The sequence below is a fragment of the Pristis pectinata genome, chromosome 1 (assembly GCF_009764475.1).
Source record: "Pristis pectinata isolate sPriPec2 chromosome 1, sPriPec2.1.pri, whole genome shotgun sequence".
In the NCBI taxonomy this organism is placed as follows: domain Eukaryota; kingdom Metazoa; phylum Chordata; class Chondrichthyes; order Rhinopristiformes; family Pristidae; genus Pristis; species Pristis pectinata.
Genome location: NC_067405.1, coordinates 99,656,108 through 99,679,041, shown reverse-complemented (window position 1 = coordinate 99,679,041; position 22,934 = coordinate 99,656,108). Strand labels below are relative to the sequence as shown.

The 22,934-nt window shown below is 39.4% G+C and overlaps 1 protein-coding gene across 1 annotated transcript in view; it reads left to right on the top strand.

Annotated features, from left to right (window-relative positions):
* Positions 1 to 22,934, top strand: part of ryr3 (ryanodine receptor 3) — a 266,715-nt gene that overhangs the window by 191,071 nt on the left and 52,710 nt on the right. The window contains 10 exon segments of the mRNA XM_052015084.1: positions 181 to 240; positions 1,884 to 2,015; positions 3,679 to 3,791; positions 5,484 to 5,580; positions 13,561 to 13,667; positions 15,080 to 15,131; positions 16,576 to 16,626; positions 17,952 to 18,051; positions 18,282 to 18,361; positions 18,680 to 18,756. Of these exon segments, the coding sequence (XP_051871044.1) occupies positions 181 to 240; positions 1,884 to 2,015; positions 3,679 to 3,791; positions 5,484 to 5,580; positions 13,561 to 13,667; positions 15,080 to 15,131; positions 16,576 to 16,626; positions 17,952 to 18,051; positions 18,282 to 18,361; positions 18,680 to 18,756 (869 nt within the window).

Genomic DNA, 22,934 nt, shown 5'->3' with positions numbered 1-22,934 from the left:
TTAAACCTGCATCTAAGTATCCCTAGGTTGGATCAAGATGTGATGGTAGAATTTTGCCCATAAGTAAACAGATAACAAGAATAAATCATAAATATATCTGTTGCTGCCTTTTCACAAACATGAAAACATAATTTAATCTGGCCAAAAGTTTTGCTTAAAGCTGTATTGTTCCATCAACAGAAAGACACTGATGAAGAAGTTAAAGAATTCCTTGCAAATAACTTGCATATACAGGATAAGGTAAGATTTATACAAAAATTTCTCTAAGAATGTGATCATATATTACATCCAACCTTGTTTTCTACTTGATTCTACTGAAAGGTCTCAGCTAAACTATTATTCAGGTTTTGAATTTCACATACTGAATGTTTTACAATTTCCTAGCATTTAATATTTTTAGTCATGACTTTTTTTAACCATTTTATTTATTACTTAACCTGCATTTTATTTTAAACACTTGCGATCCTAATAAATCATCTAAGCATGTCTTATCCTTGTCAAAGAAACCTTGTTTAAATACTCTACAAATTACTTTGACAAATTTGGATTTTCTCCCAGTATTATAATGTTCACAACAAAAAGGCAATTTCCACAAACAGGCCAACTTTTGAATGAGCTGAGACCCATGCCCTTGTACGTAAAAACTCAACCATCCTCACCAGGAATAGAAAGGAGACCAGACTGAGGCTAATTTGATTGCACAATTATTCTGAAGGAGTAGATTCTTGATAGCAACCTTGAAACTGAGTTGTATTTGTGAAGCAGGAGGAAACCAAGTGTTATTGAATGGGGACTTATTGTGACTGCAACCATAAACTGAATGATACACTCAGCGAGACACTTTTCCCCAGAGCTTGGGATCACAACAGTGCAGGAAGAAAAGGAACACGCTTGGTGGAGAGGTAAGGTTGCCATCAGTAGTCGGCAGCCAATACAAGCATTATACAGTCACAGCAGAGGAAAGAGAATATTCAGTCATATTCCTGACTTGACGTATTAATCATTCGTCATCACTGGATTAAAATCCTGAAACTCCCGCCCCAACTACCTTAGCCACTCAGCTGCTCCAGTTCACGACCGCTGCTCTATGATCTTGATGGCATCCAGGGAAGGACAAAAAGTCCTGGTTTCAACCAGTGGTGCCCACATTTTGTGGATTGGCTCTTAGGAAACGGATTGAAGGTCATAATTCAACACAGAATCTGTTAAAGCTTTAACGTAATTAACAGCAGAGATAACACTTGCATCTTGACTGATTTACAGATCGAATATCTGGGGTCTGGCCAGCATTTTGAAACATGATCATCAAAGGCAACTTCCATTGTAACCTAATTTATATTTAAAGTTCTGTGAAATAACAGGACAATTCATTATTTGATGTCAAATGTGTCGGATCTGGTTATTTTTGAATCCACAGGTTCTTTCAGGAGTCCAGGAATGAGTTGAAAACAACTTGGTGCTTCAAAGTTTTATTGGAAAAGTTTAAAACAAAGAAACAGTCACAGAGCACATGGCACTAGCTTTGATGAGCCGAGACAAAGGGAACAAAAGATGAGCTCAGGCCAGGGGAGATGAGCAAGAGAGAGATTAACAAAAAAAGTGACACCTTTTATACCTGAGATAAGAGATGCTTCTTAGCTAACAATAGTCCAATCAGGAAACCTATTAGATACTTGTGACCAAACCAACCAATGAAAAAACCACGTATTCACCTGATGGACGAACCAATAAGCTAGTAAGTGCCCATTCCTTGTGCTGCCACTTGAGGTGTATTAAACATAATACATGTTTAAAAAGCTAATTAAAAACAGTCGAATCCAACAAATGCAAATATATGTGGTTGCTTTCTGCCTGCTTTAACAATCCTTCAATCTCCCATTCAGTCTGATGACCCAGCAGTTCGATGGCAGCTGAATTTGTATAAAGATATTGCCAAGCCTGAAGAGAGAATGGATCCTCAGAAGATCGTGGAACGTGTGCAAAAGATTTCAGCTGCTGTTTTTCACTTGGAACAGGTAACCAGAGCAAACAGCAATAATCATTAATATAAAAGAGTGTTAAAGGCTATAATCCTGTCTAGGAAAATAAACAATTATCTTGTGGACATCTTCAGGAGGTTCCATTTACCCTTAGTCATCCTGACTTATTAATAATGCTGTTGTATTATATGTCAGGATGACTAAGGGCAAATGGAACCCCTGAAAATGGCTCCTACTAATAGACTTCACAACTCTGACTGAATTTCTTAATGATAGCAATATGTAGATCTCTAAGCTATCCAGTATGCTATTGTAAATTAGATGACTTGTTAATTCTCCAGTCATTTAGCAAAAAGGATAATATGTTTACGTTTTATTACACAGGTAGCATTTCTGTGATTTCAGAAATTTTTTGTCACTGTGTAGAAATGTGCAAGGCTCCCAGTTGGTAGATAATGAGCTTGTCACGCTCTCCAAATACATGCAGCAGGTGCTTAATACTGATCTGATATATGCTTCTGAGCTCTTTGGTAATTGGTGCATCAGTAGTATGTGAGCTTTATCCTCTGTATGTAGTAATGCTACAGAACTAAATTTGGGAGAATTTTAGTGCATCCCAGGGAAAATATGTAATGGATAGATTCACACAAAAAAATCTACATTTTTGGGAGTTTTTGTTAGGATTCGTTCCCTTCAGAGCAAAATCTAATGGAAAGCTTTGAGATAGTTGAAGAAAATTACAATTGGTTCTCTTTTCAATGATATCCAATGGCTCATTTAAAAGAATGGAGCCTCCTTCTGCTTTAAGAAATAGCCAAGTTAATAAATGTTGACAATGAAAAGGTCCTCAGTATATTAATCAGTTCTCTCATGACACAGAATCTGGAGGAAAAACATAAATGCCCTGATTGAATAAAGTTTTGACCATTTAAGGCAGTACTAGTCATATTACAGTTGGAATCTGTCAACACATCTAGTTCACCAGCTTGTCTCTTCATTGAGAGTACCAGGAAGAGGTGCCAGTCAAGCTTTGAAATGACAAAGACCCTCTAACATTTGAAGAAATATCAACCTCAGTGTAACATAAACAGGGGTGAATTAAAAAAAAACCCTATCCTGGACTCTGAATGGCATTCACTACTCTTGTCAATGTTTTTGAGGGCTCCACAGGGGATCTGTGAAAGCTGTGAGCACCACTGAATCGCTTCAATCAATCAGATTCAAGAATCTTCACGGAGATGCAGTGTCATTAGATAGCAGGAAACATAAATCACAGTTAAATGAGTTTTAGGAAGCAAAATAAAGTAGACTTTACAGCATTTATTATCATTACTATATCTTTTAAAACTCAATTTGCTCTTGAATGCAATAGCCTTAACTTTCTCAGTTCTTTTTAGTGCCGAACTTGAGATGAAATGCCCTGAGCACATTCCATAACGCAACACATCCTGTGGAAAAGCAAGGTTTCTCTGGGAATCCCTGAATTCCCACATCAAGCTGTGTATACGTAGAGGCCAAGAGATGCTGTCAGATAGACTCCATTACAATTAGCACATTCTAGAGGCTTCTACTTCATGGTGTGTCCCTTAATCCCTGAATTTGCTAATCAATCCACATTTTAATAATGCACCATTAACACCACATTTTTCCAGCAAATCTGGACCTTCATTAAGCAAGTAAATACGTTTTTTTTGTTTAGGTGGAGCAGCCACTGAGGTCAAAGAAGACAGGCTGGCAAAAACTCTTGTCAAAACAACGTAAACGAGCAGTGGTTGCCTGCTTCCGAATGGCACCACTTTATAACCTGCCCAGGTAGAAGTGATGCTGTGTTTTGTATGTCAGGAAATAAATTATATCTGTGATTATCACTTCTATTTATTCTTTATCTTACTTGGCTACTTCCTTGAATTTTATTTTTTATTTAAATTACGGTTTACATTTTAAAGATGTTTCTTGGATAAAGCTTCCTTTTATATGTTAACAATCACTCCCACTCTTCATTTCTAATCTTCTGCTTCCATGCTGCATTCACTGTTCCAGAAGATGAGCGATGCCCTGTATTTTACTGCTCGGATTAGAACATCCACAGTAATTTTTCCCTGTTAGCTTTTCTTCCTCCTTTCCTGTAAGAAAGTTCCTCATTTTAGTTTGGAGCCCCAAAGCTGCCAAGAGTTGGGTCGAGATTGTCATGTGAGAAATCACATTGCAAACCTATACCTTTTAAGTTCTTCTTAACTGTGAGATGCTTGCCAATCAGTATTTATGTTAATTTAATGAAGTTTATGAAGCTCATCAAAAAATCATGCTTGTTAATTATGTTATATAGAATATATATGCACTTTTGTCTTTGGCAAACAATTATGTACACAGTTTTAAAGAAAAATCATTTTAATGCAATGAATTAATTGCAGGAACCATGCTTTAATTCACATTAAGTGGAGAAGTATCCCACAGTTAATTCAGAAACATCTGTGCTTTTAAATTGATCGATGCAAAAAATGTATCCCTTTTCTTTAGACACAAAATTAACATTTACTTCCTGACCGCCTATCAACATCTGTGGCTGGAAAAACTATATAAGAAAACTGACTTTGAGAATCTTATCGTCTGTTTGACGGTAAAGTAACATTTGATTGATAGACACTGCTTCCTGTCCTGTGCAAACATTCTCCTTGGCACATCAACTATGTTCAATTTGTACAGTAAACCTTACAGAATCTGATTGGTCAATCCATCAACCAAAACCCTTAGCAATCTTGCATTCAGAAAGATATAAAGAATAGCACAAGTGTTTAAAGGCATAATAAATCCACATACTTTTAGACACCTATGATGTTTTTACTATTGTAAAGTTAATATATTAAAACAAGTTATTGATGCTGCATTCATTGTGTGTCTATGTTATAGCAATGAGGACAAAGGATTCTTACCAATTATAACCAGTGCAGTGTTAGGTTTTGTTGTCATATGAAATTTTATGCCAGTTACTTTTGCACAGAAGGTGAGGATGTATCAACAATAATACTTCTAGTGAGGTATTGGAGGAAAAGTGTAAGGGAAGAACCAAATTTAAGCAGTCCTTCAAGATTCAAGAATCCCTTTTGTTGACTGTTACCAATACTTGGGCTAACTACAGTGTAGTCCAAAATTATAATTAAAATAAATGAACTCTATGACATCTGCAACTAACCGTAACGGCGAATGACTGTTTATGATGAAACAGCATTCATCCTATTTCTCTTTCCTCATTTGTTTCTTTCACTTCACTCAAACATGGACACCTAAGCTCTTGAGGACCATTTTATATGCCATTTATACTTGAATTAGCGCTGTCGTGATATGCAATCTTGATACACCATTGACCAATCAGAGAGCTGAAGTTGTACAAATCTCTACTAATGGACTTTAACTGTTATTTCAAATAATAACGTCTCCCTTAATCTACTAAAAGCTGTGTCTCACCTCCCACTCCTTCCAATCTTACTATACCCTCCCGCTTCCTAGGCATCGTGCTGTTAATCTCTTCCTTCAGAGTTATCAGAAATCATGGATAGAGACAGAGGAGTACTCATTTGAGGAGAAACTAATTGAGGATTTAGCTGTAAGTACTGGCCCCTGTGCGACTGGTTTCTACCTCTAGCACAAGTGGCCATGCTGCATTCTGCAAGTAGTGCTGTTGCCAAGCTGTCTACAATATGTGCAACTTTTATCTGTCAATTATAAAAGGTTGGTTTTGGGGTAGTTGTTCTCTCTTGATGCTTTGCATTGGAAACTGGAATGAAAACTTGGCTACTGTGAATGGTAGGTACCTTTTGAGCTGAGTAAGACGGACTGGCTTTTGCACTCATCAGCTTGTACTTGGCACTGAATCTGAAATAACACACTGTGGAAGTAATAATTAGGTGATAGTTGTCTGCAAGAATTGATTATTCTGGAGAAACAAAGCTTTAAACAAATTGAAAGGCCTTTCTCTGTGAGTGAGATTTGATCTGCATTCCTAAACTAAGAACTGAGTGCTATTTATAATGCACAGTTTCTACTCAGAATATATTTTTATATTTTAAGTATTACTTTCACCTCTTTCTCCATAAAAATGATCTAGCCCAGCGGATGGCAACTGACCTACTTCTAGACCACTGACAATGTTCCCTGCAACTAGTTCCCAGGAGGCATTGAAGAGTGACATACAGTAATTGTGCATAATTCTTCTGCCCTCCCAGACATAGAAGTATGTCAGTTTCCTTTTGAAAGTTCAGACAATTGACAAAGCTCTAAAACCTCAATGTCTGTGTGGTGGAACAGTGTCATTAGCCACTAACTTTTATTTCTCATTGGATATGTATTGTATGAGAGAAGATCCATGGCTACGAATATTGATATGCATTGGAGAGCTACTGCTGCATGCTTAGTCATGAAATGATAGATCACCGAGTGTGTTACAAGGCTGCAAATTACCAAGAACATGCGGGCAGGAGTAACCCATTTGGCCCCTTGGTTCTGCTCCACCATGCAACAATGCAATGGCTAATATTCCACCTCAAGACCATCTTCCTGCCCCATTTTCTTATCTCTTGCTTTCTCTACTATCCAGCAATCTACCAATCTCAGTTTTGTAAATGGCTGTCGATGGAGCTCTACCCTGCAGGGGTGTGGGACAGTTCCAACAATTCACCACCCAGTGGGTGAGAAACCTCTCCTTATTTCAAATCGAATTGGTTTACCTCTAATTTAGAGAGTGTTCTGGACTCCTTAGCCAGGAGAAACATCCTCCCTGCATCTACTTTGTTGATCCCTCAGGATATTTTGTGTGTCTCAATGAGGTCATGTATCATTCACCCAAACTCTAGAGATTAGAGACCGAGCCTACCCACCATATCAGCAACCAGTCTGGTGAATCTTTGCTGCACTCCCTATTTAGCACATATCTTCATGATAAGGAGACCAAAATTGTCCAGATGCAGTCTCACTGAGATCCTGCATAATTGCAGTTAGACATCTTTGCTCTTGTTCATATCATAAAACATTGCAGCGAAATATATAATTTATAAAATTATCTTTAACAGAGATAATATAAGAGCCTTGTAACAAACAAACGGATACTAATTTTAGTTTGTATATAATCATGAAATTTTACAAATTGCATTGAATGTGAATGTGTTACTAGGCTATGCTTGCCTATGAACTAGTGTGCTGAATGTGAAAGGTATAAGGACACCACTTTTAGTAGCTGAAATTTTTTGGTGGATTTATTGTGTTGCAGTTTCATTTATCAAGTCTTACCGTTATAATATAGTTCACATTGACCAGTATATTGTGATGCCTGGAATATGGAATAATGCAAGAAAGATAGAACATTGTTATGCATTAAGATGAAAGATAAATTGTAACAAAAGCAAAAACGTTAAGATTGAGTCAGTTTATTATAGTCTCTTTCTGTAGTGAGGATTTTCACTGATAATTGAAGTCTTCACTGCCTTTCTGGGGTGAAAATATATGATTTTTTTTACTGGTATAGCCACATTGTTAATGTTGCTGATTTAAGCTGGTTTTACTGGTTCATTCTGGCGCAGTTGCACTTCAGCTACTATTTGTATTTCTTCAGATAAGTAAGTAGTCCAAAGCCATGGGTCCTGGCTTAGTCTTTTGTTAATTGTTAATATATGGCAGGACTGTTACTTGTCACTTAATGGCCAAGGACTGACCAACACTTACAAGAGAAAGTCTAACCACTTCCTCTTGAAGTACAATGACACTATTTTCACAGATCCTCATCCACTAATCAGAAAGCCATCTTGATCAGTCACATAAATGCCATGGCTACCAAAGGTGATCTGAGGCTCATTATTCATTGATGAATGCCTCACTTCCTGACTCTCAATAGCTTTGATAGCACCAGCCAAATAAAAGGCGTTCATTAGGTCAGCATCTCATCCTCTAGTCCTTGTCACCATGCCTGCAGTGTGTGCCACCCATATGATGCACTGCAGCAAATGCCGGGATTTCTTTAGCAGCTGATTGATAGAATGCAAACCTGGGCTGAGAAGTGGCAGATGAAGTTCAACCCAGATAAGTGTGAAGTGATATACTTCGGGAGATCAAATTTGAAGGCAGAATACAAGGTTAATGGCAGGACTCTTAGCAGTGTGGAGGAACAGAGGGATCTTGGGGTCCACGTCCATAGATCCCTCAAGGTTGCCACGCAGGTCGATAGGGTTGTTAGGAAGACATATGGACTGTTGGCCTTCATTAGTCGGGGTATTGAGTTCAAGAGCCGCAAGGTGATGTTGCAGCTCTATAGAACTCTGGTCAGACCACACTTGAAGTACTGTGTTCAGTTCTGGTCGCCTCATTATAGAAAGGATGTGGAAGCTTTAGAGAGGGTGCAGAGGAGATTTACCAGGATGTTGCCTGGATTGGAGAGCATGTCTTATGAGGATAGGTTGAGCAAACTAGGGCTTTTCCCTTTGGAGAAAAGGAGGATGAGAGGTGACTTGATAGAGATGTACAAGATAATAAGAGGCATAGATGGAGTGGACAGTCAGAGACTTTTTCCCAGGGCGACAATGGCTAACACGAGGGGACATAATTTTAAGATGATTGGAGGAAGGTATAAGGGGGATGTCAGGGGTAAGTTTTTTTTATACAGAGTGATGGGTGCAGGCACTGCCAGCAGAGGTTGTGGGGGCAGATACATTAGGGACATTTAAGAGACTCTTAGATAGACATACGAATGATAGAAAAATAGGGGGCTATGTGGGAGGGAAAGGTTAGATAGATCTTAGAGCAGGATAAAATGTTGGCACAATATTGTGGGCTGAAGGGCCAGTACTGTGCTGTAGTATTCTATGTTCTTTTCCCAAACCCACAAAATTGGCCATCTTGAAGAATTAAATGAGCAGATGCAAAGAAACGTTAGCCAGTTTCCCTTCCAAATCATATACGGTGGTGATTAGAATATATGTTGTAGTTTTTTTCATTGTTATTGTGTCAAAAAATGCAACACTGCCAGTTAAGAGGATTGAATAAGCAATTCTGCCTGTAATGGTTCAATAAGGCAACTTTCCATGACCACTAGGGACATGTGATGAACACTGGCCTTAACAGTGATGCCTACTGCGAAAAGGAAATTGCCTTGCAGTGGATTAACCAAGAAACAGCATTGCCAACATCCAAGGGCTAAACTGCCCTACTTTCCAAAGTACATGACTAAGTGAATGTGGAAAACTTGGGAAAGTAGAAATATCTGTTTAGGTATAGGTGATTCATCTTGCCCCATTGGGCTTCAGATGACCTTCCCTCTGTCACAGTGTCAGGAGTGAGATCTTTGATTCTTCAGTATTAATCTCCATTCACAAGTTCTCCAACAACGAATCATGTCTATGCCAGTTTACAGCAGAACTAAGTTAGGACTGATAAATGGCAGAGCTCCAGACAATATAATTGCTATGCAACAATAATGGCAAACAAGAAGCCATCCAGTCAGCCACTGCTGGATTTCAGTAGTGCCTGGTGACTCCTGTATCCCCTACCATCTCTATCTTGGCAGTCATGGTTAATCAGTATTGACAAGTTAACCCATACCCTGGTTACAAGATCAGGATGAAGCTGGGCACTTAGCCCCTACTGGCTCATCTGTTGATTCTTCAAAACTTCCCCACAGTGATAAAGCTCATAATCAAAAAGAATGATGGAAAGTAACAGCTTACATAGGTCCTACTACCTTGACATTTTGAAAAATTAAGCACTGGATACTGCAGCATTGTGGTGAAATTACTAGAGCAGTAACAGAGCATAGAACAGTACAGTACTGGACAGGTCATTCAGCCCACGATGTTGTGCCGATCTTGATGCTGATTTATACTAAATGTCCTCCTCCTGTGTATCATCCATATCTCTCCATTCCCTTTATATTCATGTGTCTATCTAAAAGCCATCAAACTGCATGCTTCCACTACTACCCCTGGTACCCTATTCCAGGCACTCTACCACTCTCCGTGTAAATAAAAAAACTTGCCCCTCTTATTGCCTTTAAACCTCCTCCTGCTAACCTTGAAAGCATGTCTTCTGAGAAAAGATGCTGAGTGTCTACCCTATCTATGCCTCTCATAATTTTAAGAGCATCTATCAGGTCTCCCCTCAGCCTCCGACGCTCCAGGGAGAACAACCCAAGTTTGTCCAACCTTTCCTTATAGCTCATACCCTCTAATCCAGGCACCTCTTCTCCACCCTCTCCACAGTCTCCACATCCTTCCTATAATGGGGTGACCAGAACTGCACACAATACTCCAAGTGCGGTCTGACTAAAGTTTTATATAGCTGCAGCATGACTTCCTTACTCTCACGCTCAACACCCCTACCAATAAACAAGTCTACCACACTTCCTGGATTAAACTCCATCTGCCACTTCTCTGCCCATATCTGTTATTGATCTATACTCTGCTGTATTCTTTGGTCATCCTTTACACTGTCTACAACTCCACCAATCTTGGTGTCATCTGCAAACTTGCTAATCCACCCATCTACATTTTCATAACATAATCTGAGGACTGATTGATGAGGTTTCCAATCCCACCATGGCAGTAAATTAAATTCAAGTGAATAAATAAATCTGGAATGAATAAGTTAGTTTCAGTAATAGTGATTAGGAATCTGCCAGGTTGTTTAGAAACACTGTCAGTTCCCTAGTGGCCTTTGGGGAAATCAGTGCAGATTGGTAGTAACATCTCCTCCTCGCTGACAGTCAACACAGACACACCTCAAGGATGCGTGCTTAGCCCACTGCTCTACTCTCTCTACACTCATGATTGTGTGGCTAAGCACAGCTCAAACGCCATCTATAAATTCACTGATGACACCACTATTATTGGCAGAATCTCAGATGGCGATAAGGAGGCGTACAGGAGTGAGATAGATTGGCTGGTTGAGTGGTGTTGCAACAACAACCTCGGACTCAGCGTCGGCATGACCAAGGAACTGATTGTGGACTTCAGAAAGGGGAAGTCGGGAGAATGCACACCAGTCCTCATTGAGGGGTCAGCGGAGGAAAGGGTGAACAGCTTCAAACTCCTGGGCGTCAATATCTCAGAGGATCTATCCTGGGCCCAACACATTGATGCAATCATGAAGAAGGCATGCCAGTGGCTCTACTTCATTAGGAGATTGAGGAGATTTGGTATGTCACCAAAGACTCTTGCAAATTTCTACAGATGTACGGTGCATTCTACTGGTTGCATCACTGCCTGGTATGGAGGCTCCAATGCGCAGGATCGAAAGAGGCTGAAGAGGGTGGTAGACTCAGCCAGCTCCATCATGGGCACAAGCCTCCCCACCATCTAGGACATCTTCAAGAGGCGGTGCCTCAAGAAGGCAACGTCCCTCACCACCCGGGATATGCCCTCTTCACGTTACTGCCATCGGGGAGGAGATACAGGAGCCTGAAGACACAAACTCAACGTTTCAGGAACAGCTTCTTCCCCTCTGCCATCGGATTTCTGAACAGTCCATGAACCCATGAACTCTACCTCTGATTGTGGAATCTGCCATCATAACTGTTCTGGTCTTTCTCTGATCCCTGACCCACAATAATGTTGTTAGTTCTTAACTGAAATGATCTAGCAAGCCATTCACTTCAAGGACATTAAGAAATGACCATTAGGTGCTGAATTGTCAATAACATCCCCTTCACAAAAATAAATTAAAAAAACACACAAGACACAGAAGTTCACATGATGACAATAGCAAATTGAATGAACACTGGTCAACGGTTGTTTGTCATCAATATTAACAATTTGGATGACAATATTGTTAACATGGGTTGTGAGTTTGCGAATGATGCCAAAATTGGTGGTGGTGTGGTCGGTGGAGAAGGTTATCTGAGCTTACAACAGGATCTAGATGAACTGTGGAAGTGGACCAAGGAATGGCAGATGGAACTTAACTCAGACAAGTGTGAGGTGTTGCATTTTGGTCAGTTAAACCAGAGTAGGACTTGCACAATAAATGGTAGGGCCTTGGGGAGTGTTGTAGAAGCTATAGAGGCAGGTACAATTACAGTGCTTAACAGACATTTGGACAGGTACATAGATAGAAAAGGCCAAGAAGGATATGGGTTAAACACAGGCAAATGGGACTATCTCAGATAGACATCTTGGTCAGCATGAACGAGTTGGGCCAAAGGGTCTGTTTCCATGCTGTGAGATTCTATGACTCTATGATTCAATGACATTCAGTGTTTTATCATAAGGAGAGAAGGGTGCTAAGCAAAAAAAAGTAATTGATATATATTTTAACATGAAAAGGAACAGGTAATGAGGCAAAGGCCAATTTATTGGTGCATATCAATGATTGGGCCACTTTCATCAACATGATTTAAGTATCAAGTAGAACTGCAGCCTAACAACTGGCTGTTCATTTGCTGAACATTATACCAAGGCAGCAGGACAATGCTGCAGGAAGCCATGCAGAACAGTCCCCAACATGTTATGTAACTAAAGAAGTGACAATGGTAGGGTGAAGAAATGGGGTGAGTATAGAATCTGTCAAGAATTATAGTTACAGGAATTAAAGGGAGAAATACCTGGGAGCAAAAGAATCCTGGGTTTCCTTGGAGAATCTAGACTTATGAGACTCAAAGAAAGGAAAGGAGAAACCTTTCAATGCTGCTTCTGACCATGGATTCACTTCCTGACAGCTTGAGCTTGCTGATCCACCAATTATTCCCTGCTCAGATCTCCCAGATAATACTGCATACAGAGCCTGCTGACAGAGTTAGAGCCTGATTTGTTTATTTAAAAAAAGGATCGCAGCAAATTGAGCCTGGTGTCCCATTACCTCGATAAATGTGCAGTCATGCAAAGTGGGGTGAGAAGCCAGTGCGCTGAACTCCTGTTTCAAATTGATGGTTCACCCAGCATGGTTTCCAGCAAATGGAAAAATTAAAATTCCCTATATGAATAATACACATACATTTCACTCCAGTGTTAGAGAGCTTGGCAACTACACACATAAGGATTTATTCCATGCCTTTTTTGGCCTTTTGCCACAAGTCCGAAGTTGACTGGACTCTGTAGGTGAAAATTTCTCAAGTTTTATCATGAGCTATCAGCAGTAGTGTTCTTTCCACAACACTTCTCTGTGTCATCAGCACTATCAAAGTAATCTGTTTTGATTTTAACTAAACTACATCTATGCCATCTAATATATGAGCATGCCTTGTAGGGTAACCTTTTCAAAAAAGCTTCTGTTTATTCAAGGCAATGAGGGTTTCTTTTAATCACTTTGAACCTTGTGAGAATTCTCTAATCTGCCTAATGTACACACTAAAACACAGTGGAAAGAAAACTTGTGATTGAAATGCTTTCTCTATGTTTTTAGATGAAAAACTGATGCAAAGCCTTATGCTGTTTTGGCTATCTTCTACTTATTTTGTTTCCATATTTCAAGTTAGCGGCTTTACTTAATAATTTTAATGAGTCCAACAGATACCAAATATGAATGTCCTTGTTGTAGCAATATGCACTGGTTGTCATTTAAAAATGTTGTTGCATCCACTGGTCCAAAACAAACCTTTGAATGTGCTTAGAAATCCGCAACTGTATCAGAAGAGGAGGAGGAAGAGATTGAGAAGACACCTGATCCACTTCATCAGCTTATACTACACTTCAGTCGTACTGCCCTCACTGAACGAAGGTACAATAAGGATCTTCCTCTACTGATATTTAATACTGATATTTTTAAACAAAAGGTATCCCAATTGGAAATTAAGGGAAAACACTTCCTTGTTCTAGGAATTAATTAGATGTGAACAATGTTAGACTGCCCACTGTTCTTCCAGCTTGTAATAAAATCATCTCCTATAAGATGTATTCAATAATGTAACATAAGAAATAGAAGCAAAAATAGGCCATTAATTCCCTTGAATCTGCCTCATCTTTGAGAAGATCATGTCTGATCCTTTACCTCAAATCCAAGTTCCTATCCAATCCCTAAATCACTTGATTCTCATCATTCATCAATCTATTGATCTGAACAACTGAGGTAGAAAATTCCAAGGGTGCACAACCTATCGAGTAAAGAAATTTCCCCTAGTATGAGTCCCAAATGATTGACCCCTTGTCTTGAGACTATGGTTAATAGTTCTGGACCTTGTAGCTGGACGGTATAGCCGCTTAGCATTCAGTCTTGCCACTCCCTCTCAGCATCTTTTATACTTCAATAAGATCATTGCTCTCAAACTGCAAGGGGTATGGGTACATTCTGCTCAATCTCTCCTCATTGGACCAATCTTTCTTCCCAGTGAGCAAAGTACCATGAACTCAGAGACCAGACCTGCACTTGCTGTTCCAGGTGTGGTCCTGGAGTCTTTCCTCTTTTGTTACAACCTTCTTACCATTAAGCCCAGCATAGCAGGTCAAGTAATGCAGCTGCCTGTTAATTTTTTATTTAGTGAACCACCACACCCAGATCCATCCTGCCGTTTAAAAATATTCCACTTTTTTGTTCTTTCTGCCAAGGTGAATAATCTAGTAATTCCCCATGTTGTGCTCCTTCTGCCACCTCTCAGCCCACTTATTTTATCAGTCTATGTTTCTTTGCATCCCCCTCCTAACTCACTTTCCCACTGTGGCCTGCTTTACAATGCCTTGAAGCGCGAGCAAACCTGGACACATTTCACCCCCTCATTTCACCTATCATTAGTGTAGATTATAAATAGTTCAGGGTTCACTACTAATCATTGAAGCATTCTAATAATATCATGCTCATATGCTGCCCGTAAACCTCTGAGTCCTTATTTTATACACAAACTTTTGTCTGTCACTTTATCAAATGGCTTCAGCAAATCCATATATACCACAGCCACTGATTTTTTTCCCTTTGTATTTTTTGCTCATTACAACCTCAGAAAATTTGATTAGATTTGCCAGACATTAATTCAGCAACCAATAGTTGCTGAATCTTTGTAAAAAGGTCATCCCAACTGCTTCAACAGTTATATCTTTTGTTGTTTATAGGATGGCTTTCATCAATGTTTTATGTGACAAATATATGTTCAAAAATGACTACAATGCAAAGTTAATTCATCCCTTTATCACCTGTTGCAGTGCAATTGAAGAGGACCCTTTATACCTCGCATATGCCGACATGATGGCAAAGGTAAGCTATCTGGAGTGTTGGATAAGTAAAACAATATCTTTATTATTAAAATACATGTTGAAACTGTCCCTACATCATGATGTTTTCATCAATATGCAGATGACAGGGTGCTAAGGAATAGTGCAAGGGAAAGTCATCAGTGCTCATCTTCTGGCTTCTATTAGATGAAGAAAAAGGGTGGAAATCAACAATTACTTGGATTATGGTGGGAAGCAAAATTCAAAATATGTTTTGGTGAAAAAAGGCACACTGTCCCAATGATGAAAATTTATAGCCAAGTCTCAATAAGGAGACAAACCTACTCTGTTTCAGTCAATGCAGCTGAGTGCAATGAATAAAGTGTAAATGGCAAAAGCCTTGAATAGCAATGAATTTTGAAGGGAAACGTAAAGAAGTTTGATGACTGTTGATTTGTTAGTAGGATTGGAGGGAGCAGTAATGGGTGTGCTGAACCAAATGCTAGGGAGATTGGTGATGTGTAGTGTGTGCACTGAGTGTAGAGGCCATTCAGAAAAGAGGAGAGGCTACCACTTAAGGCACCAATAAAAGATACTGAAAAGTAAAACAAAATATTGACCTGACATAGTAACTCTATTTCTCCCTCCACATGTGCTCCTTGACCTGCCAAGTATCCCCAGTATTTTCAGTGTTTAACCAACAATGAATAAGAGAGGCAGAGGCTAGCTGTGGATTTTTCACCCTCCGCTGTCTCTCACTGCTTCAGAAGTAGGTTGCCTATACTTGTTGCTAATCACAGAAGCACACAGGAATTCAAATTTGGCAGCTTTTGGAGGGCCAAGCCTGCTTGGCCTTGTAATTATGGTGCAAGTATGTCTGGAGTCTAGAACCTCAAGTTGTACATGCTTCAACTGGATGATGATTGAAGGGCCTGTAACCCTGCTTACCCCTCCCGCTCCCTTTGTTCATGCCCCTCATAGTAATGTCACCAGGAATCTACTATGAAATATAAACATCAAAATGCACAAAATGATTCTGTAAAATTGCATATTGCTGCAGTAATCATGTCATCAGTCCTCTTTTCAAGAAAGTATTCTTTGTCAGTGCCAAAGAGTCCAATGCAATAGTGTCCATGGAACTGGACTTCAAATTCAGATTAACTCATTAATTGTTAAGCACGATTGATCTGTTCCGAGACAGCACAAGATCTAATTAGAGAATGTGCAATAATTGAGGTTAAAATGCCAGTCTAATTACCAACCATCCTTGTGGTCATTGCCTTTAAGATGTTCAACTGGTTATGCATTTTCTGACTTGGATAACAGAGTATTTTATGAATCTAGTATTCTTGAGCATGAGACATGATGAAGCTAATGAAACAAATGCTTCACTTTTTTTGCAAACTTTGTTTTACAAAGACATTGCAATGCTTGACTGGTTTGCTGAGCAAAATTACTTAATTTTAATGCTTTGTTTCAACGCTTAGAGCTGCCATGTTGCTGAGGAAGAAGATGAAGAAAAAGAAAAAAGCTTTGAAGTAAGTTAATAAAAGCACGTTGTCAAAATTGAGCTTGTTTATTCTGGAAAATCGCTACATTCTTTAAAATAATGTGCTAAAAATGGACAGTAGTGTCAGTGATATTGGAATAATTATGGAAAAGTTTGTAATAATATACAATGGACTGTGCTAATTAATAGACATTGAAATCCTGAGCCTTCAAGTTCCCAAGGCATCCCTCATTGATGTGTTATATCTACAGTATATGCAAAACAAAACTGAAGCAATTATCACAGTGTAAAGGGACAGAAAACCAACCCATTCAACTAAGTACTGTGATGAATACCACTCAGTTGTTTAGAAATTGCATTGCACCTTTATTGTACTAAACAGGTGCTACATTTAACACTAATAACCAGTCAGGTGACCTGCAAAGAATAACCCATGAACATGTTTTTCAAAAAGTTGTTAGGTTGATTTTCACCCAGAATCTTTCGATAAAATGGTGCCTGTGTGGTCCCCACTAACAGCTGCATGAGAGTTCCTGACTACTTGTCACTGATCTGCAGAACTCTGGGGATAACAACTCTGTGTGACTGCCACTAAACAGTTGCTGAAATGGCTGCTGTAGAAGTGAGGGAAAACATGGCAGAGGGAAAAAGCAGCAACCTGCAGTGTGTGGCCACCCCTCACATGATCATCTGGCCTAAAGACCTGAGGACCATGAGTGGCCTCATGGTATTGTCAGGTGTCCATGTTGGCCCACTTAAACCATCAGTAATAGTTAATATCTGCTCTTTACTTTTGATCTGTGGATGCGACATTCAAAATGGGAGGGGGCTGCAATGGAAGTCAAAATTTCATCATTTTGTTTACATTTTATTGATCATAGTAAGTTAATTATGAGAAAGCAAGGTTATGTCACAGGTTTGTTAAACCATACTCCATTGCCTAATGGAAGCTAATCAAACAGGATACATTGGCGGTGATTATGCAATAGCATTTTACATCTGTCCCTTACTGTCAGATCAGCTCATTAACATAACTTTAACATTTCTCTCCAATTCATTTTGTTCTTGGGGATTGGGAGCTGGCATTTTGGGATCACAGGGTGAAAGATGTCTTTCCTCTATTCATTGATGCCCCTCATGGAAGATTTAAAAGTTATTTTAAACTGAATGAGTTTCTAAAATATATCCTGCATTTTGCTTGCAGTGGTACAGATAAAAATGATTCTTGTTATATTTCTTCTTCATTATGAATTATTACAAACTATTATAAAATATCTCTTTTATCACAGACTTGAAAGCTGAATATTTCCTGGTAACATGCAATAAAATTGTTTGTATTTTGTGTTCCGCAAGGAAAAGGAAATGGAGAAACAGATGACACTTTACCAGCAAGCAAGGCTTCACCAGCGTGCTGCAGCTGAGATGGTTCTGCAAATGATTAGTGCAAGCAAAGGTAGAGTATAACCATGGTAACAGGACACCAAGCCAGATTGTTTACCTATTGGCTGCACCCTTATCTTCCATATTGCTAAAGCGCTTGTGAATATGGATTGTGTTTTGTGGTTGAAGTATAAGGAATGGATGAATACAACTTATTATGTTGTTCTATTATTGGTGTGTTAATTTAACTACTTTATGCCTGTCTTTGCCATTATCCTTCATAACTGTATATTGTTTTAACAGGTGCATTAAGCCCCATGGTGACCACAAGCTTGAAGCTTGGTATTGCCATTCTGAATGGTGGCAACCCTGACGTCCAGCGGGTAAAGCAATCTTTGCAATTAAAGCCTCCATATTAGTTCAAATAAAGTTAAAATACTGCCTTATTTTCAAGTATGCTGATTTATTTATCTGTGCACAAAAACTATTATATTTAAGACATTAATAGTAAAAAAAAGGAAACTAACATAAAGAAAATTAGCCATGAAGTTGGCTCTAAACAAGTCACTGCATGATAGGATTGATAAAGTGTGGAAGGAAACTACTGGTTGCATTTATTTAGCATAGCCCATGGAGATTAACAAAAATACAGCATATTTGCTAATTATTTATATACAAATAACATAACACTTTTTCTTTAGATAATGTTGGACTATTTGAAGGATAAGAAGGAAAGTGGTTTTTTCAGGAGTCTCTCTGGATTAATGCGATCCTGCAGGTAAAAGAACAAAATTAGTTATACATGCATGTGGTTACGCTGAATTTGCAAACCCCTTCCTGTTGGTATAGAGTCATAGAGCACTACAGCACAGAAAGGGGCCCTTTGGCCCATCTAGTCCACGCCGGCCTGGTTTTCTGCCTAGTTCCATCTACCTGCACCTGGACCATAGCCCTCCATACCTCTCTCGTCCATGCACCTATCCAAACTTCTCTTGGGTGTTATAATTGAACCCACATCCACCACTTCAGCTGGCAGCTCATTCCACACTCACACCACCCTCTGAGTGAAGTAGTTCCCCCTCGCATTCCCCTTAAATATTTCACCTTTCACCCTAAACCTATGACCTCTAGTTCTAGTCTCACCCAACCTGAGGGGAAAAAGCCTGCATGCATTCACCCTATCTATATCCCTCATAATTTTGTGTACCTCTATAAGATCTCCCCTCATTCTCCTGTGCTCCAGAGAATAAAGTCCTAACTTATTCAACCTTTCCCTATAACTCAAGCCCCAGCGATATCCGTGTAAATTTTCTCTGCACTCTTTCAAGCTTATTGATATATTTCCTGTGGGTAGGTGACCAGAAATGCACACAATACTCTAAATTCGGCCTCACCAACTTCTTATACAACTTCAACATAACGTCCCGACTCTTGTACTAGTTGCCCTGATTTATGAAGACCAATGTGCCAAATGCTCTCTTTACAACCCAATCTACCTGTGACGCCACTTTCAAGGAATTATGGATCTGTATTCCCAGATCCCTTTGTTCTACCGCACACCTCAGTGCCCTACCATTCACTGTGCAAGTCTTACCCTGGTTTGTCCTCTCAAAGTGCATCACCTCATAATTGTCTGCATTAAATTCCATCTGCCATTTTTCAGCCCATTTTCCCAGCTGGTCCAGATCTATTTGCAAGCATTGAAAGCCTTCCTCGCTGTCCACTATGCCCCCAATCTTGGTGTCATCTGCAAATCCAGTTCATCACATTATCATCTAAATCATTAATATAGATGATAAACAACAACAGACCCAGCACCAATCCCTGTGGCACACCACTAGTCACAGGCCTCCAATCAGTGGGACAACCGTCTACTACCACTCCTGACTTCTCCCTCTAAGCTACCGTTGAATCCAATTGACTACTTCATCCTGGATGCCAAGCAACTTAACCTTCTGGAGCAGCCTCACATGCAGGGCTTTGTGAAAGGCCTTGCTGAAGTCCGTGTAGACAACATCCACCGCCTTTCCCTCATCATCCTTACTGGTAACCTCCTTGAAAAACTGTGTAAGATTGGTTAGACATGACCTGCCACACACAAAGCCATGTTGACTATCCCTAATCAGGCCCTGTCTATCCAAGTATTTATATATCCTGTCCCTCAGAATACTTTCCGATAATTTACCCACGACTGACGTCAGGATCACCAGTCTAAAATTTCCCAGCTTATTCTTGGAGCCTTTCTTAAACAATGAAACAATATTAGCTATCCTCCAGTCCTTTGGCACGTTACCTGTGGCTAAGGACGTTCTAAATATCTCTGCCAGGGCCCCTGCAATTTCTGCACTAGCCTCTCACAAGGTCTGAGGGGACACCTTGTCAGGCCCTGGGGATTTATCCACCTTCATTTGCTTCAAGATAGCCAGCACCTCCTCTTCCATAATCCGGATGCGATCCATGACCTCACTACTCTTTTTCCTCAATTCTATAGACTCTGTGTCTGTTTCTCAAGTAAATACAGACACAAAAAATTAATTTAAAGATCTCCCCCATCTCTTTAGGCTCCACGCATAGATGACCACGCTGATGTTCAAGAGGACCAATTTTGTCCCTTACTATCCTTTTGCTCTTAATATAGCTATACAAACTCTTAGGATTCTCTTTCACCTTATCTGCCAGAGCAACCCCATGGCCTCTTTTAGCCCTCCTGATTTCTCTCTTAAGTGTTATCTTGCATTTCCTTATACTCCTCAAGCACCTCATTTGATCCTAACTGCCTATACCTGATATACACCTCCTTCTTTTTCTTTGCCAGGACCTCAATATCCCTCGATAACCAAGGTTCCCTAAACCTGTTAGCCTTGCCTTTTATTCCAACAGGAACATACAGATTCAGTACTCTCAATATTTCACTTTTGAAGGCCTCCCACTTACTAAGCATCTCTTTGCCGGAAAACAACCTATCCCAGTCCACGCCTGCCAGGTCCCTTCTGATGCCATCAAAATTGGCCTTCCTCCAGTTTAGAATCTTAACCCTAGGACCAGTCCTATCCTTCTCCATAATTATCTTGTATGTTAGTTTGCATATAGTCATGCATATTCACACAATTCTTAAGTCTTTGTTCTCAGAGTAAAGGTAAGATTTCACCTGAATGGTTTTCAGCATACCTTTTATTTATTCCCCAGTTTTTCTAAGAAGGTTGCAGTGGACCTTTTAGTACCAGTGTGCAGCAGTTTGATACATTGTGAATGTTCTGTAGAATCATATAAGAAGGTGTTAAGAGGCATTTATATTGGTGTAGTGTGGAGCACATCAGTGAATGTTGCCTGTTTGTGGTCACTTTTATTGGTACTTTGTTGTTGCAGCTTCAAAATTTCCGAACTGCTGAGATTTGAAATTATATTCTGTAGATTAATGGTCCAGGAGCATAAAAGCTGCCCTGCTAAACATAATCATAACAGTTTCACAATAGATGGAGTATTCAAATCCATCCATTCTTGGTCCAAAAATCCCTACCCTAACTAAGTCATTATAAAACAATCCACAAGGGGACTTGAGCTTGCAGGGAAAATATGTCAATTGGGATGTTTTTCAACAGAAGTGCAATCAAGTTCAGAATTTCCCTGAAATGTGGAAGTTCTGAAAATGATAAGTTTTATAATTTAAAAAAAACACACTAAGATTCATATTTCCTTGGAATTTACATATAGTCATATCACAAATTATAGCATTTGTTTTGCATATCCAGGTTGAAAATCGTGTTATTCTAGTCAAGAAACAATATCAGTCACTGTAAATATGTCTTCTTTAATGTAATATTTTGGAGCACTGTATGATACTCCATAGAACGTAAGTTCGGGCCCCATATTTAAGAATTTGAATATGATTTATTTACATTAGGACATATGATTAAAACACCTAACAGTAAAAATGATCAAAAAGCAGCTGCAATAGTGCAAAAACAACTGGGTTTATTAAATTGTAGCAGGTATGGCATGACAAGCAGATTTAATATTTCAGGTTTGATTACCTTTCATTAGAACCAGGAAATGTTAGAAAGCAAAACCTGTTTTAAATTGCATAGAAAGAGGAAGAGTGAAAAGAACAAATGAAGTGTCTTTGATAGAGTGGAGACAAAGAGAAAATGGATGACTCAGTTCTGTGTCATCTGAGAAAGGGTGAATAAGGCTTGTTAATGGCAGCTGATCTATCTGGAGATGATGTAAGTAGAGGGAGTTGAACGAGAACAGTGGACAGAGAATCATGTGCAGGAAATGCCAGATACAGAATGCAACAGTTGTCAGAAACTTGGAATAAAGGAGAATATCAGAAAAGCCCAGCAAATTAGGTGGCATCTGTGGAGGATAAATAAAGCTGAGTTGATGTTACAGGTTGATGATCTTACCTCAAAACTGACCTGCACTGATGCAAGAAAGGCTGGTGATCTGAAATTGTTCCATTCAATGCTGAGTCCCAAGAGTAGGCCTGGTTAGAAAATGAAGCACTATTCCTTGAGCTTAAATTGGACTTTATTGGAAACATATAAGAGGCCAAAAAGAAGTCAGAATGGTAGTGGATAGAGCAATAAAGACACAGGCAACTGCAAGCTTAGAGTCAGATTTGTAGACTGAACAACAGAGATGTTCTGTAAACCTGTCACTCAATCTACGTTTGGTTTCTCCAATGTAGAGGTGACCATTGTTTCTCTCTCCACAGATGCTGCGTGACCTGCTGAGTATTTAAAACAATTTTATAGTTTTATTTCAGATTTTTAGCATCTGTAGTTTTCTTTTACTTTTCAGTTTATTAATATCCTTTAGTCTTGAGGGAAGAGAATGTGCTTACTGTAGCGGTTGCTACCACGGAATAAAACAAGACTCTACTCGGAGGATTGCCAAACAGAACTGGTTTATTTTCCCGCCTTGTGCGGGCCCTTTAAGGGAGAAAAACTCCCG